The sequence below is a fragment of the Thamnophis elegans genome, chromosome 16 (genome assembly GCF_009769535.1).
Source record: "Thamnophis elegans isolate rThaEle1 chromosome 16, rThaEle1.pri, whole genome shotgun sequence".
In the NCBI taxonomy this organism is placed as follows: domain Eukaryota; kingdom Metazoa; phylum Chordata; class Lepidosauria; order Squamata; family Colubridae; genus Thamnophis; species Thamnophis elegans.
In genome coordinates this window covers 26,089,885-26,105,893 of record NC_045556.1, presented here as the reverse complement: position 1 = coordinate 26,105,893, position 16,009 = coordinate 26,089,885, and the positions used below count along the sequence as shown (strand labels likewise).

Genomic DNA, 16,009 nt, shown 5'->3' with positions numbered 1-16,009 from the left:
CCCGAGAGAAAAAACAGAAGCAATGTGGGACCCCAGCTAGTTGGATCGGCCCATCTGGCCAGGGAGCCGTAGCGGCTTCCAAGCAGCCTCTGCTCTGTCCCTCTGCGGAGGAGACCCCAAAACCCTGGAGGCAACAGCGGCTGGGTAAAGGCCCAGAAGAGGGAAGGAGCCCTGCTCTGACCTGCCAGCCCTGAGACCAGGGCTGCCCTCGCAGCCCCTCGGCAGCTCCTCTCTGCCCCCCCCCTCCTCCAGGGTCAGGAGAGCGTGGAAGTGGGGCTGCCTTACCTACCCTGGCAGCTTGGGAGGAAACCCCCCAGTTGGGCTATCTGCTGTGGCTTTCTTTATTGATCTGAATTTATACGCCCAACTCACCCATACGACAAAAGGAAACCACAGGAAACAAGGTTGCGTAAGTAAAGTGGAAAACAATTGAAGACAAAGTCGTAGTGAGGGAGAGCACCAGCAGCAGCAGCTCCTGGGGCTCCGCGCCTCCCCAAAAGGCCAGTGGGGATGGGCCCAGGCTCACTTCCTGGGGGTCTCTGCTGTAGCAGACAAGGCTCTTCTCCGGGGTCCTGCCTGATGGGGCCCCTCTTGGGCTGACGGGGTGGGGAGGCCTCAGCCGCCCCTCAGATCGCCTGGCCCAGCACAGGGGGCGCTTCGGAGGTCATGCCCAGTGCCCTGCATTGAACCCAGAAGCCAACTGGCAACCAAGGTAGTTTGAGGAACAGAAGGGCAGCATGTGCTGATCTTGGGGTGCACGTAACTGCGCTCACCCCCCATTTTGCACCAGCTGCATCCCGGATGCTTCTCAGTGGCAGCCCTGCCAGGTGTGACAGTAATCCATCCTGAGGAGGCGACCAGGGTGCAGGTGGCAGAGTTGAGCCCTTTGTGGCTCTTGTCTCACAGGACTTCCCAAGGCAGTCCCCGCTTGCTCCCGCCCGAGTGGAAAATGCCAGCGGGGTCTTCTGCTTGCAGGGAAGGCGGAACATCCCCCCCCCCACGCCCTGCCCTCTTTCAGGATGAGTCTCTTCTCTCCAAAGGGACACCTCTCCCCCAACCCCCCACTGGCTGAGTTCAGTCATTTATCGCTTTGCACCCCCAAATCCAGCTGCTCTGCCTGTGGCTTCTGAAGGGGCTTTAAGGGTAGGAAGGCGGGCAGGTGACCAGCAGGGCTTCAGGGGCATTTTTCTGCTCACTGCGGGAGGGGTTTCCCCCTCTAATCCTGTCCCCTTTCTGGGCTCCCCTGCAGAAAAAAATGGACAGTCGGGAATATCAAGACGCCCAAGGCTTCGCAGCGGACATCCGGTTAATGTTCTCCAATTGTTACAAGTACAATCCGCCTGACCATGAGGTGGTGGCCATGGCTAGGAAGCTGCAGGTAAGGGGGGGGGGGGGGCTGCCAGGATGAAAAAAAGAAGGGGGGGGCTAGATTGAAGCAGAACATCCTCCGTCAGCCGCAGTGGGTCTGTGGGCTCAGTGAAGGGCTTGTGTGGTCTGATTTGGACGGTTGTGGTGCCGTTTGCAAGGAGGCCGGTCCAGAGCCGGTGGGACTCCAGCAGAGATGCAGCAGGCCGCCTCCTTCTTGGCTTTAAGTCTCCAGGCCTCTCCTGCCGCCTTAGGGTTGCCCCTGGTTGCCCCTGCTTGAGTCTGGGATGGGTGCTCGGCCTCTGACAGCTATGGCCACCTCTTGCTCCTTGCATCCCAGAGGCTCATAACAAGGCTTGTTGTTGTGTTGCACAACATCACAGAACATTCACAATGCCCGACAGGCAGTTCTCACAAGGGAGACTAGCTGCTCTTTCCCTCCACCCTGGAGTAAATCATCACCGGGGCTGGTCTTCAGTGTGAGGAGACGTGGGTGGGGGCTGCATCTCCCAGGGGTTCCTGCCCACCTCTCATTTCCGAGGCTAGATGGCAGTTCTGATGGGGGTCATGGCATCTGAAGAGCCCCCATCTGCCCTTCGGCCTCTTCCTCCTCCAGTCAGCCCCACTGTGGGGCGGGGCGGGGGTGCCTCTTTTGGAGCAGCTGCCTGCTCTGGGGGCATCTTTGCCCTCCTCTCCAAAGTGGCTCTTCCCGCAGGACGTCTTTGAGATGCGATTTGCCAAGATGCCGGACGAGCCCGCCGACCCCCCACCTCCCCCTCTGCCCACCGCCCCCGTGGTCAGCAAGAGCACGGAGAGCAGCCACAGCAGCGGTGGGAGCTCCTCAGACAGCTCGGATAGCTCGGACTCGGAGGAGGAGCGGGCCACGCGGCTGGCAGAGCTGCAGGAGCAGGTGAGTGGCAGTTTGGGGAGTGGTTTGGGGCTCGGCCGCTCGCGAAGGGGCCTCGTCTGATCCCGGAAGCCACCGGAGGTGCGGGGAGCCTCGACGGGAGCCCTGCAGAGACTCGAGGGTTCTCTGGGCTGCTCAGAAAGACCCGCTTCCTTTATCAAACCCCCGGTCGCTAAGAAGGACGTTGTGGCAGTCGGAAAAGGCAGGGCCCAAAATGTGAGCATAGAGAAATAGAGGCCACAGCGCCTCTCAGAGGTCCACCGGGCGCCTTGGTGGTGGTGCACAATAACTCCGTGTCTGCTCTGTGACCAGTGGTAGAAAAGGAACCGCCCTCCTTTTTCATACATCGGTCACAGCAGTGAGGTCTAGAAACTTGGCCCTTGAGACCAAGGGCCCAAAGTGACCCAGGCCTCCCCAAGAACCAGAGTGTGGTTCTGGGGCTCTCCTCCCCCCTCCCCCCCGACTCAGGGTGCGGTGTGGACACCCGATTTGCTTCCCTGCCTGTCTTCTTGTTCACACAGGACTGTTCCCGATCATTGAGGCAGTGCTACAAGGTCATTGACTCCCGAGACTGGAATGGATGGAATGTATTTGTTTATTTTTTCCCCCCTTCCCCCCCCCCCCACTTTTATAAAGTGCTTCCCCCTTTCCTGTATTGTGTGTGGATACGTACAGTCCTCGAGGCCTGTTCAGAAACGCTTCCTCCCAGCAGGCAGTCGCTGCCTTGAGGCTGCCCAGGAGGGCTTGGGGGGCAGATGGAAGGCAAGCGGGGGGGGAGGGGCGGCCCCATGCCTATTCACTTCCTGCCCTGCCAGCTGCTCCTTGTGGAATCCCGCCCGGATGCCCCTGCAGGGCTGTGCCTTGGAAGTGCCCCCACGGGATGGGCCAGCTGTGGGGTCTGTAAAAACTGCCAGACCAGGGAAGTCTCTCGTGGGCTGCTCAGGGCAGCTGGGGTTCTTCCTTGCCCCGCAGGAGAGCAAACAATCCCTGGACCTTCCGGGAAGGGGTCACGAAGACAACCCTCCCTGGTTGCAGCCTTCCTTTGGGTGGTGGTGGCTGGGATTGGCCCCACCAGTCGCGCCCCCCTTCCCCATGGGTGAATGCTGCTTTTGCCCTTCAGGTTGCACCAGATTTTCTGAGAATTTGCTTTAGTTTTCAGTGAACAAGTGTCTAGTCCTCATGAATATGGGGAATAAACTTAGTGACACTTTTCTCCCTGGTGCCTCAGAACTGCCTTGTCTTTGTTTGAACCATTCATATGCAGCAGGCGTGTCAAACTCTATTTCATTCAGGGCTGCATCAGGGTTGCGTTTGACCTCGAAGGGGGGCGGGCTGGGTGTGTGTGTGGCCAAAGTGGGGATGGTCAGCTCAATGTGACTTGTGTCAGGGGCACCTCTGGTGGCCCATGTGACCTTCACTCCCTTCCTTCCCTCTTCATCCTCCTTCCTTCTTCCTTCCCCTCTTTCTCATCTTCCTTTCTTCGTCTTCCCTCTTTCCCTTTCTCCTTTCCTGTCCCTTCTTGCCTGCTCAAATGCAAAAGGGAAACATTTCTCCTTTTGTTTTATTTTCAGTTTGCTTTGATAGCCCCCCAGACTCCACTTTTGGCTCCTCTGCCAGAGAAAAGGAGCTCTGGGGATGCTGCAGCCCTCCCCCCCTCCCCCCCCCAGCTACTTTTGTGCTGGCAGAGGGCCATCGGAGGCTGTCGCTGTCAAAAACGGCCCAGGAGGACCACAGGCTTTCACTGGCAGGGGCACCGCAGGCCCATCTTCGGCGGTTGACAGGCAGCCCTGTGGACCAGATCTAAGCACACACACACACACACCGCCTTGAGTTTGACACCCCTGATATACGGTCTGTAGCAGCCCGTTTCATTCCTCAGTTTCTCTTCCATCCAGACTTTAGAGTTGGGCTGAATTCGAAGCAAAGCAAAGGAATAGAGGACTCTAACAGAGACGGTGCCTGCCAATTTTGAGGCTGGATTTTTATTGAGGGTTTGGGGTGTGTGTGCTGAAGAGCTGTTGCTGGGGGTTGGGGGGGAAGGGCAGAAGCCCCAAGAGGGTTTGCAAGTACCGTGGCATCTGCATGTAGCCCAGTCAGGTAGAGCAAAGCTGCTGGGGAGAATCCCTGCTGAACAAGGATCTGAACCTGGGTCCCTTTAATCACAGATGCCGAGCACAGGGGCCCACGCTGGATCCTCTGCCCCAGATGGTGGGGTCGGTGGGCCTGCGCTCCCTTGGAAGGCCAGGTCCCTCCTCCCAGACGGAGGCCTCTCCCTCCCCATGGCCCTTGCCTTTCCCCTTCCTCTCTGGGTGAAGGAGGAGGAGGAGGCTCCAGGGAGCAAAGGCCTTCTGCTCTCTGCCAGCTGTGAAGTCGGCATCTCCTGGGGGGAGGGGTTGCCTCTGTGTGCTGCAGGCATCCTGGGCCGGCCATGGCCGGAGGATCCTTTTCAGATAGATTGGATTTTAATTTGCTTAAATTTATTGATTTAAGATTTGATTTTGTATGGCCGCCTATATCGCCTAAGTGACTCTGGGCGTCTCACAACAGCTCAAAAACAGCAAATCTAGGTACAAGCTGTCAAGAACCTCTTGAAAATAAAGGAAAGGAAACCAACTTTTCCGGGCCTCCCGCTTGCCTCTTGGCTCACATCCTGTGGGGTTAGTCCAACTCAGGTTTACAAAAGGTGCCACTGTAGCGTCCGCCTCCCATGCGATGCTCCAGCAAGTGGGTCACGCTGTGACCCAGCGGGAAAGCCTTATGCATGTGTGTTAAGGGAGCTGCTTGTGCCTGCCCCTGGCAGCCTGGTCTGGGGATGGGGTGAGGCACCAGGCCTGGAAGGCTGGGAGCTGCTGCTCCCACAAACCTTCCACGGCCCTGAGTGGGCTGACCTGCTTTCCCCATCCACTTGCCGGGTTCCAGACTTTGGCCCGGGTTGAGAGGGTCGGAGGGCGCCAGTGGTCAGCTGAGCTTTTCTCCTTGGCTTCTCTCTCAGCTGAAGGCCGTCCACGAGCAGCTGGCTGCCCTCTCGCAAGCACCAGTCAACAAGCCAAAGAAGAAGAAGGAGAAAAAAGAGAAGGAGAAGAAAAAAAAGGAGAAGGAGAAAGAGAAGCACAAGGCAAAAGCCGAGGAGGAGAAGAAAGCCAAGGTGGCCCTCCCAGCAAAAGCCCCCCAGCAGAAGAAAGCCCCCGCCAAGAAGGCCAACAGTACAGTTCCCGTTAACAGGTGGGGACATCCTCTGGGACGGGGGGAGGCTGGTGTGGGCTCGAGTGGTAGGCGGGCGAGGGGGGAGGGCCCAGCCAAAGAAGTTACGTGGCTGGCCAACCCAAAGCAGGGGGGAGCAAAAGGAGAGGGGCACTTTGGGCAAGGCTGCCCAGGGGCCATCAGGGAGAAGAACGCCGATGGGGCCCGTGGGTGCCTGGAGCCCATTTGCCCACTTCTCTCTTTGGACCCCACCAGAGGGGGCTTGCAGGCCCTGACCGCTCCTCTCCCGCCCACAGGCAGCCCAAGAAGGCCGGGAAGCAGGCCTCGGCCACCTTTGACTCGGAGGAGGAAGAGGAGGGCATCCCCATGACCTACGATGAGAAGCGCCAGCTCAGCCTGGACATCAACCGCCTGCCAGGGGAGAAGCTGGGCCGGGTGGTGCACATCATCCAGTCGCGAGAGCCCTCCCTCAGGGACTCCAATCCCGACGAGATCGAGATCGACTTTGAAACTTTGAAGCCCACCACGCTGCGAGAACTCGAGAGATACGTCAAGTCCTGCTTGCAGAAAAAGCAGCGGAAACCATTTTGTAAGTGGGATTCCCCCAGGCCCTGGAACCGATGGGTGGAGTGTGGGGGGCTGCAGGAGCTTGGAGGGGGGCTGTCTAATCCATGCTGAGCTCTCCCCCCCCCTCCATTCCACCTGTATCCCCCCCCCTTCTGCTTGGAAATGTGAAAACCCCTCTGCTCTCCGCCTCCAGATGACTCTCCTGCCTCCACAGGCAGCCCCAGGCAGCCCCAACCTTTGGAGCCCTCCTGTGGTCTCCCCTCTGCTGAGGGGGCTTTGGTCCCTTCCCTGGCCCAGGGGGAGGGTCCTTTGTGAAAGCAGAGGGGGTGGGGGGAATGATGTACTTTTGACCCCCATTTCCCTCTCCCCCGTGTTCCCTGCTGCTGCCCCACTGAAGGGAAGGGTCTTGCGAAGAAGGCAAAGGCAGCCTTCCTGATCTCAGCCGCCCTGGAGGGCCCCCCCCCTCCCGATTTCCTTTCGGTGCTGGGTGTCTTCTCAGGTAGACGAGATGGGGAACGTCAGCAGCTGAGCAGATTCTGCTTCAGTGTAAGGCTGCCTTAAGGGAGCCTTGGGAGTCTGAAAGTGCAAGTTACCCGCTGTCTCCTTTTACATCCTGATAATTAGGCAGAATCCTTTCTAAGCTTCATTCTCTGTCCGCTGTGTAGCTTTGGGCTCCCCCCACCTCCTTCTCTGGTTGTTTCCTAGTCACCGTCTCCTCCCTCCCCACCCAGGTCTCTCCCTCACACCAGATTGCTCCTCCTCCTCCCACGATTAAGAGATAAAGGCCTCTTTTTCTGAAGACCAGGAAGGTCCTGGCCTTTGCCTGGGATTCAGCAGGAGCCCTTAAAGAAACATTCCCTGTAGCAGAACCCTGTAGGTTTGGCAGGAGGCTTCAGCGCCTGAAATGTCAGCCGCAGGAGATGCAACCGTTTCTCTTGGAGCATGAAGACGGCCGTGGTGCTCTGTGTCCGTGGCCTGCAGGGCTTGTGGGCTGGAGCTGTCCCTGTTTGCAGCAAGGCGAGGGCCAGCTGAGGCCGTCGCTTGGGAAGGAAGCCGAGGAGCCCAGAGGACCCTCATAGGGAACCGGCCCGGGAAGAAAGTGCAAAGGTTTCTGGATGAAAGAAGGAAAGGGCTGCAGCAGGAACTTGAGGCCACTCCAGTCTTTCTCCAGGAGGAAAACCTTAAGCAAACCAGCCCAGCCCCGGAGCCAGAAAAGATTCGGCAGTGCCAGAGCTCAGGAGCCGCTTCCAGGGGGCCACGGAAGAGGAAGAGGGCAGGATGAGGCCTCCTCGAAGGGCGGAAGGGAGGCTGAGCAGACGGGAGGCAGACGGCCTCCCCCTTTGCAAAGCCGGTCTGACCGGAGTCGTCTGTAGGCGAGAGCTGGCGCCAGGGATGGGGCCGGACATCCCTCCAGCCTTTGCAGGGCCAGCTGTCGTGGCCGCCCCCGAAGGCCCAGGAAGCAGCCAAGAGCCAAGTGGGATTCTGGCCCACTATTTTCCTTCCGCCCTGAAAGAGGACTCCAAAGAGAAAGGGGGAATGAAGGGCTATTCTGGGACAACATCCCCCCCCCCCCCAAATGGGGCAAGGTACAGAAGAAGAGTGTGCCAGGGCAGCCGATATCCACACCTAAGACTGAAATGACCACAAGCATCCCTGGTCAGTTAGCAGCAAATTGGTTTGTAACCGTGAAGGAGACCCCCTGGGGCTGTGGCCTTTCTCTCTGCTGGCTAAGCGTGTGCAGGAAGTTTTGAAGTGTGTACAACAATAGGAATACTGGTTGTCGTACACACTTTGTTGCCTTCACACATCACTGTTCTGTTATCATGCTCGGCAACCAGCCATCCATTCTGGGTTTGTACAACCTATATTGTAATTCAGCCCTGGCTGCCTTGGCATTCCCTTTCCCTGCATCCGGGATCCCCCTGGGCATGGAGGCTGAAGGGGGGCTGAGGCTGGGGGGCAGGACCCTTTTGAGGAGAAGGAAGGAGCCTCTCTGTGGTGGGCGTGGAAGAAGAGAGGAGGGAGCAGCTGCCGCATCAGATGTTAGGAACATTGTTTTCCAGGAGGGGCAAATCATAAAGGAGGGGGGGGCTTCCCTTTTTTACTGGATGGGTTATGTGTGTGTGTGTGTGTGTGTCCGTCTGTCTGTCTTGTCATTTGTATTCCTTCGTGGAGGGGAGGGTACTGCAGGCCCCTCCCATGAGCTCCCGTGGGAGGAGAGGGGATCTGGCCCCAGCCATTCCTCATTTCCTTCTGGCTGCTCAGGCTGGGCCCCCTGCAAGGCCCCATCCCCTCTGCTGCAGGGCCTGAGGGAGCCCCTGTGGCTTGCTGAGCCTTACCTTGCCCTGCTCAATACAATCCTGGGGCCCAGAGCTGCCCCCCTGCCCTTTGTGGTCCCCCACTTACGAGCCTGCCTGTCCCCCTCGTGGCCCTGGCCTGCTCTCAGAGGGCAGCTGCCCCGCCCTGGACATCTGGACCACTGTCCAGAATCGCCTTCTGTCCAAGGCCTGCAATGGGCACTGGCCTTTCATTTCTGCTGGTTCTTGCCTCCTGGGAAGGTGGGGCCCCCGACCCCCCCCCCCTGAGCCCTTCCGCTTCCTCCCCACAGCCGCAAGTGGGAAGAAGCAGGCGGCCAAGTCGAAGGAGGAGATGGCCCAGGAGAAGAAGAAGGAGCTGGAGAAGCGCCTGCAGGATGTCAGTGGGCAGCTGAGCAACAACAAGAAGCCGGCCAGGAAAGGTGAGCAGAGGCCGCCTCCCTCCCCACCTCTGCCTCAGCAGGCTGCGGCCCCCAGGCCCCTTCCCGGGAGGGCCCGTGCTGTGCAATCTGCAGCAGGGCTTTCCAACCGGCTCCCTCTAGAGGCAGAAGGGCCCCAGGTGGCTCCTGCTGCTTCACGATGGAGGTTTTATTCATTCTTTTAGGCTTCCATTCCACCCATCCCTTGCAGGGGAGGACTCAGCAGTGCCCACCAAGGCCAAAGTCCCTTGGCTCGACCTACCTGGGGTCTCGGGGGGGGGGGGGGTGTCTCCAAAGAGGGCAAAGCAGCCCTTCCGTGTCCAGCCGCACTAGGCAATCTTGGCTGCCTGGTGGTGCCCAAAAGAGCCACATGGCCCGGGTATTGACAGCCGGAGCACCGGCATGGGGACAAAGAGGTCAAAGAGGGCCACTAGCAGAGGCCCCAGCCCTTCTGTCTGCCCTTCACAGTGGAGGTGGGGGTGGGGAGACAGGGGGTCCCACCTGAGGGGTCCCCAGGGAGAGGCTCAGGGCCAGTAAGGGGAGATGCAAGGATCCTCATCTAGGGAGGGGCTGTGTCCCTCAGACGCTCTGAATGGACATTTTGGGCCAAAACCTCCCCCCCCCCCGGGCTCCATTGGGAAATTGGCTGCCTTCTTCCTGTGGCTGCTCCCCCGTGGTCCACCTCCCAATTCCCTCTCAGCCTCACACACCCCCCCCCGTCTCTTCCCCGCCTCCCACATGGCGGCTGCATCCTGGCTGTTCCACTTGGACTCTCTCTGGACCTATGAGCTACACTGTGGAAACAACCCCCCCCCCCCTCAATCCCAGCCTATTGTGTTTGCCATGGGGCAGGGCTGGTTTTACCTGCCATTTAGGCCCAACTATAAGTCTAAGGGCTGTTGCTATCAAGCAGGACCCCCTCCTCCCCCCACCCAAGGCCAGACTCCTGGGCTGCTTCCTGCAGGGGCTGAGAGCCGAAGCAGGGGGATGCTGCCCAAAGGAAGGCAGGGAGACCCGCAAGGGGAGGTAGGGAGGCTGGGGAGGGAGCTGCCCTGCCAAAGCTGAGCTCAGCTGACCACTCGCTTCTGCTCCTTTTCTGGCTAGACAAATCGGGCTCCTTGGCGCCATCCGGCGGTCCGTCTCACCTGAGCAGCAGCAGCAGCTCCGAGTCAGGGAGCTCCAGCTCCAGCGGCTCCAGCTCGGACAGCAGCGACTCCGAATGATTAGGGGGGGCCGAGCGCCTGTCCGGACTGGCATCTCGTTCCCCGGCTGTGTCTTTTCAGCGGTTCCTCTCTTCCATCGTGACCGAGTCTGCGTCCTCCAGTCTTTTGCAGCCATTTTGAAGGACTCCTCTGAAGGGTTTCCTCCTCCTGCTTTTATTAGGTCAAACGCCTGACTAGACTCGGAGGCAAAAGAATTTGCCTCTCTTAACGTCTCTAACCCCCCCCCCCTTTTTAAACCCGAGATGCCGAAATGCTGAAGGAGGACTCAACAGAGACACTGGCCCCCTCCCGCTGTGGCCAAAGCCCGGTGGGGGAGCAACTCTGCCCTTCCTGGGGGCTCCCTTGGCCAGGCCAGAGGGACGGTCCTCTCTGAAGGCGGGGGGGGGGAGATGTGGGGGTTGCACCTCGGTGAATGGTACTGCAGTGGGAGGGGCCAGAGCTCCCAAGGCCGGCCGGCCGGCGTGAATGTTCTAATCTTCTGCTGGTCTGCCGCCCCCCCCTCCTCCAGCCTGGCAGCAGCTTCCCCCCCCCCCTCCATTGAGATGAAGATCCTAATCTTTTTTTATAGATAAGAGGGAAAAAGCTCATGTACTGTGGATTGTTTTTTAAAGCGTACCTTTTTAGATATTTCTTTTACCTTTTTTTAATCAATATATAGATTCATGTTCCGGTTGCAAAAACTTCTCCAGAGGTGGCCGCCTGTTGAGGGCAGTGGGTGCAGCCTGGGCCTAGCAAGGGGTTGCCCAACCCCCCCTTGGCAAGGTGGGCAGGCCTGGCCCCTGGGCCTTTGGGCAGAGGGAGCCTGTTAAGCCCCGTTGCTCGGGGTCTCCCAATACCCAGTGGGACCTGGGCTTCCATTCTGATCCTGGCATCGGGCAGCTTCTCTGAGAGCGAAGGGGTTGCCAGATCCATGGCGAGGCGACCCGAGAGCAGGCACCCCGAGGCAGTGGCCCCAGCCAAACTGCAGTACGGGCTTCCCCCTTGCCAGAAGGTGTGTGTCGTGCGAGTGCAGGTTTCCAAATAATCAAAACTTTTACCTCAAGGCATGGTGGGAGAATATGCTTTGGGGGAGGGGTGGGCAAGCGATGTTTTTGTAAGGTTCATCCCTTTTTTAGAAGCTTTTTTTTCCCTCCAGCCTGCCCTGGAGACCTGCACTCTGCCCACGACGCACCCGGAATCGAGTTACCCTTTTTCATGTACATAGAAATACTTTATTTATTAACTCCAGTGGTCACTTAAAAAAAATGTATCCTGCGTTTTGAAGAGCAGCAGCAGACAAAATGTAGGTTTGTGTTGTTTTTAAAACTAAGCTCTGACAAAGAAAATTGGGAATCCTTTTAATTTAAATGTATTTTGACTTTTTAACCAACAGGTGCTATGGACCTTTGATAGTTTCCTGTTCTGGTGCTTATTCCTTGTATGTGGATTCAGTTTGGGGGAATGGGATTGTTTGGGATTCTTTGGGTTTCTTTTTGTATAGACTTTGGACTTACAGGTATTGGTAACTTCCAGATAAAGCATGTTTTATTTGTATATTCCTAGTCTTCTCCCATGTCCGTCTTTTTCTCTGTATCTTGTTTTAAAGTAGAACAGTTTGGAAAAAAAAATAAAGCAACAAAGACCCATTTCAGAGCAGATGCCACTTCTGTACTTGACACCATAACAGCCCTGGGAGCAGAAGTGTTTGCCGAGTTAGACTTTATTTAAAAGGAAACATACTTAATGTTGTCTGGTGCACTTTTAAAACTCGCTCCTTCGGGGTCTTCGCTGGCATCACACAAGGAAGGGGAAAGGGCCGACCACTGTGTACCAACGGTAAAATACGCATGAAGAGCAGCAGCTGAGGTTGGCCAAAGAAGGCCGGCTGCCCATATTTGCAAGGGCTGCTTCCCAGAACTGGAGGGATTCAAACTTGATTCTCCCATCAGATGCAGGGAGCTGTACAGTGACGGCACAGAGCAGAGGCTGAGGATCCCTGAGCATCATAACGGTGTCTGCGCCAGTGCCAAGGAAATGCGCCCAGAACATGGAAATGGTGCTTAAAGGGGCTCCTGGACAGCCCAGCCAATTACGTCACCCGGAAAATAGTTTGGCCTCCCGGTGCCACCTGCCTCAATTCATGGGACCGAGAGCTCCCCGTCAAGCGTCTCCTTTTCTCTGCGGCTTCTCCCAGCTGGTCAATACGAACACGGCATCGAAGGCCCGCTGGCTTCTTTGCCACAGTCCTGAGCTAGGCAAAAGTCTGCTTGAGATTTGGAGCAGCAACCTGGGGCTCGGTCAATGGGGCACACTGTGGCCAAAGCCAAGAATGTGGAGGAGATGTTGCTACTGAAACCCTTGGAGGGATCCTGGCAGGCCTTGGGGTGAACAACCCTCCCTCCCCAGGCTCCAGGCCAGATTTCAGCAAGCGGGTTTTGCCCACCCCAGCAGAGAAGCCAGCCCAGTGTTCAAGAAGCACAAGGGGGAGGAGGGCTTCCATCAGAGCCTCCCGGAATCAACACCATGCTGGACCCCAGAAGGAAGCTGGGGAGGGGGCTCTGGAGTAGCTCCATCCTGCCCAGTGGAGGAAGCCAGGGGAGCCCCCTCCCCCGAGTCGTGTAGAATCTGCTTGTCACCCACCCTCCCCCCAGAAGCAACACCACCCAGCTTGTCCTGGGTTCAAAAAAAAACCAGAGCAAGGCTTTGGGCAGAGGATTGGGCCCAAATTGATTGGCCTAGTGGTCCAAGAGGAAACTTTCAGCCTCAGGTCCGCAGGAAAGTGGGTTAAGTTTCTATCTCTGCTTCACCCAATCTGGGTGGACTACAGCTCCCATCAGTCTCAGCCATCCCATTAGGGAGGTCAGGAAGGGCCTCTGGGGAATGGGGAAGGGTGGCTTCTTTCTTCCAATTTTCTGGAAAGATCCAGGCACAAAGGGAGTCACTTTAGGGGGCTCTTTGTAAAATAGAGGAGGAACCTGAGCTGCCCAATGGGCTCCCTCTTTCCTTCAGCAGTCGACCTCCCCTCAGCTCACCCATAGCCTTGACTCCATCAGGACAGCAGAACCGGCCCCCTCCAAAGGCTTCAAGCGGTAGGTCAGGAGGAGCTTCTGCTACCGCACGCCGTCAGCCGGTGGAACAGCCGGCCACTTGAAGCCGAGGCCAAAAGCATGAAGAGTCGTCCAAGTGTCCTCCAGGTGTTTCCTTGGCTCCAGAGGCCGCGTTCCGGCCCGAGGGTCATCCGGAGAGACGCCGGGTCACATCAGGGCGCAGAAGCGGGACTGGCCGGTGTCGCGGGCGCCCTCCAGCTTGCTCCGGTCGCGCACCAGGATGGCCTGGTTGCCGTACTGGGCGTACCAGGTGCTGCGGCTGCGGCTCAGATAGGTGGCGGGCGGGCGGCTCTCCAGTTGCCGCTGCTGCTGCTGCCAGATGAGCAACGAGGCGTCCCGGTAGCGCAGGCGGCCGTAACCCTCGGACAGCGCCTTCTCGGCCAGCGGCGGCCGCGCCGACATAGCCCTCCGCCCGCGCGGCTCGCTGGCTCCCCTGGGCGGCGGGCAGAAGCCCCTTGACGGCCGCCTGGAAGGAAGGAAAGGGGGGAGCGGGTGGCGGAGGGCCCGGAGCAGCCAAGCCGCGGCCAGCTGCAGCTCTCCTCCCCCGGACCCGCCCGCGACCCTGCCCGCCCTACCTGGCCTCCGGCAAGCAGCGGCCGGCGGGCGATCGGCGCGGCTCCCGCAGAGGCTGCCCCCCCCCCGGCCTCCTTCGGCGTCGGCGCGTCTCCTCGCTACGCAGGGCGGAGAAGGGCGGCGCTCCGGCCGTTGCCGCCCCCGCCTCGCCGCCGGGCAGCGCGCGGGAGAGGAGGCGGCTCTGCCCAGGGTTCCGCGGGCGGAGAGGGAAGACGGCGCTGCAGTCCAGAAAGCCCAAAGCTTCCTCCAAATGGGGCAATCGTATCAATGGGACACCAGGAATTCTGCAACCAAGGAGGATCCGAGGGGGGAGGGGAGGAGGCATCGCGTTAGGAGCTGCAGGCATTGGCTTTTCGGAATGTTGGGCATCGATGCGGAGTTTTCAATGCCTAAGGTGGAATAGAAATGGAAAATCTTCAAGAAAAGAAGACAATCTTTTCGCTGTTTGAAGAAAAAAATGATGAGTTTATTTCAATAGGAACCAAAAAGAGAAATGGAGTTCTTTCATTGGGAGCATCTGAGAAGATGGAACTTTTCAGTGCACCATCATATATCCTGCCAGAAAAGTCTACACCAAATGAGTATTAAATTCGGTGGCTTTCCTTTATAATTGCTTGAACTGTTTCCTCTCCTTAAAATAATGTTTTGGTCAAGATATAGAATCTAGATACAGAAAAATGCAGATAACAGCTACATAAAACACCGTGATATGTTTGAAAACGAACACAGCTCATTTTGTTAATTGCCTATGAAACCTTTGGTTAGATGGGATCCTGTTGTTTGCTCCTTCCCTTGGTTGATAAGTGGCCAATTTGGGGGCCGTTTCCAGGCAGCTGCGCTTGTTTTGGCCTTTTTCTGTTCCCAAGAATGCATTTTTTGCGGGAATCCAAGCATGGGAGATCCAGAGTTCTTCATAAATAGATACATTGTAAATTCTAGGAATATCATTTCACAACATATAGTACTAACCTCTTTAAATCATAACTTCCTTACTGAAACCATATTAACAGTATTAAGAATATTCAAGTGGTATAGAACAGAGAGTATAATATCAAATGGTATACTGTATATTAAGGTACCTTCAGATTTCTTGATCTCCGGCATAAAAAGGTAGATAGGACAGCCTTTTAAAGAAAATGCATCTTTCACGAATTAGTTTCATCTTAAGCATATATATATCTATCCCGTTGTATAAAGGGAGACTAGTATAGATCTATTTCAAGCTATTTAGCTTTATTTATCAGCACAAATACAACACATATGTAACAAAAAGGCAACAGTAAAAATATTGGGTTTCTGTCTGGATGGTCTCTTGTGATGAGCCGATGGACAGAGAATGGAAGTAGTGAACTTCCTCCCATATTTGGTACACCCAAATATGGGAGGAAGTTCACTACTTCCATTCTCTGTCCATCGGCTCGTCACAAGAGACCATCCAGACAGAAACCCAATATTTTTACTGTTGCCTTTTTGTTACATATGTGTTGTATACACATACATACATACATACATATATATATACATACACATACATACATATATATACATACATACATACAGTTGCAAGAAAAAGTATGTGAACCCCTTGGGATTACATGGAGTTTTGCATGAATTGGTCATAAAATGTGCTCTGAACTTCATCTAAGTCACAACAATAGACAAACACAGTCTGCTGAAAATAATACTACACAAACATTAGATGTTGCCATGGTTTAATTGCACATAACATGTAAACATTCACATATACATATACATATAATCCCAATTTACTGCCGTTGGTGATTTATAACAATGATAAAATACAACAGTAAAGTGTTACAGTAAATTAAAGTTACATTAAGAGAAGAAACAAGCTTTCCGTAAGATGCTTCATTGCTAGGCCCTCCAAGAATAACTAGGTGGAGGCTGCCTCAGGAGAATCAGTCCCACCCTTGGGGAGGGGAGATTCCAGAGGAGAAATACCTATATTTTGGGTCCCTTCATTTCCCCCAAACAAACTGTTGAATCTGGCTGGGAGAGGCAGAGCTGAAAGTGCCAAGCCATTTGGGCTTTATAGGTTTAAGCCAAGCGCTCAGAATCACCTCCCATCAGCTGGTGCAGAGCTGAATATCGTCTGAAGATTGATGGCTCTTCATCAAATGGCATGATGGATCCACAATTGGCTGACCAACCACACTCGGCATATCCCCAATGGGACTACATCTACTGGGTGGGTGAAGCCTTCAGTGGGGCAGCCCAAGGTTCTGTCTTAGGTCCAGTCCAGTACACTTCAAAATTTCCATCAGTGATTTGGGCGAGGGAAATAGATGGGGAACTCAACAAATTTGCAATGACATAGACTGGGGAGAATAGC

General features: G+C 56.1%; 2 protein-coding genes across 5 annotated transcripts in view; one reads left to right on the top strand and one right to left on the bottom strand.

Annotated features, from left to right (window-relative positions):
- The window catches only part of BRD3 (bromodomain containing 3), a 28,997-nt gene extending 17,465 nt beyond the window's left edge, over nt 1–11,532 (top strand). For 3 of the 4 annotated variants that reach the window (XM_032232842.1, XM_032232841.1, XM_032232843.1), the window contains exons 7-13: nt 1,250–1,378; nt 2,081–2,275; nt 2,794–2,859; nt 5,265–5,494; nt 5,770–6,062; nt 8,649–8,777; nt 9,879–11,532. In XM_032232842.1, coding sequence (XP_032088733.1) covers nt 1,250–1,378; nt 2,081–2,275; nt 2,794–2,859; nt 5,265–5,494; nt 5,770–6,062; nt 8,649–8,777; nt 9,879–9,997 — 1,161 coding nt within the window. In that variant the 3' untranslated portion in view covers nt 9,998–11,532. The remainder of the gene's footprint in view (nt 1–1,249; nt 1,379–2,080; nt 2,276–2,793; nt 2,860–5,264; nt 5,495–5,769; nt 6,063–8,648; nt 8,778–9,878) is intronic. The other variant, XM_032232844.1, reaches the window with a different exon arrangement.
- On the bottom strand, nt 11,223–13,742 carry BRD3OS (BRD3 opposite strand). The gene is made up of 2 exons (XM_032232845.1): nt 13,659–13,742; nt 11,223–13,549 (listed from the first exon to the last, which is right to left on the bottom strand). The coding sequence occupies exon 2, from the start codon at nt 13,483–13,485 to the stop codon at nt 13,231–13,233; it is 255 nt and encodes an 84-aa protein (XP_032088736.1). The 5' UTR covers nt 13,486–13,549; nt 13,659–13,742; the 3' UTR covers nt 11,223–13,230.
- Nucleotides 13,743–16,009: the final 2,267 nt, after the last annotated feature.

What these genes read in the sequence shown, in the direction of transcription:
- BRD3OS (XM_032232845.1), bottom strand. Translation starts at nt 13,485, where the DNA reads ATGTCGGCGCGGCCGCCGCTGGCCGAGAAGGCGCTGTCCGAGGGTTAC.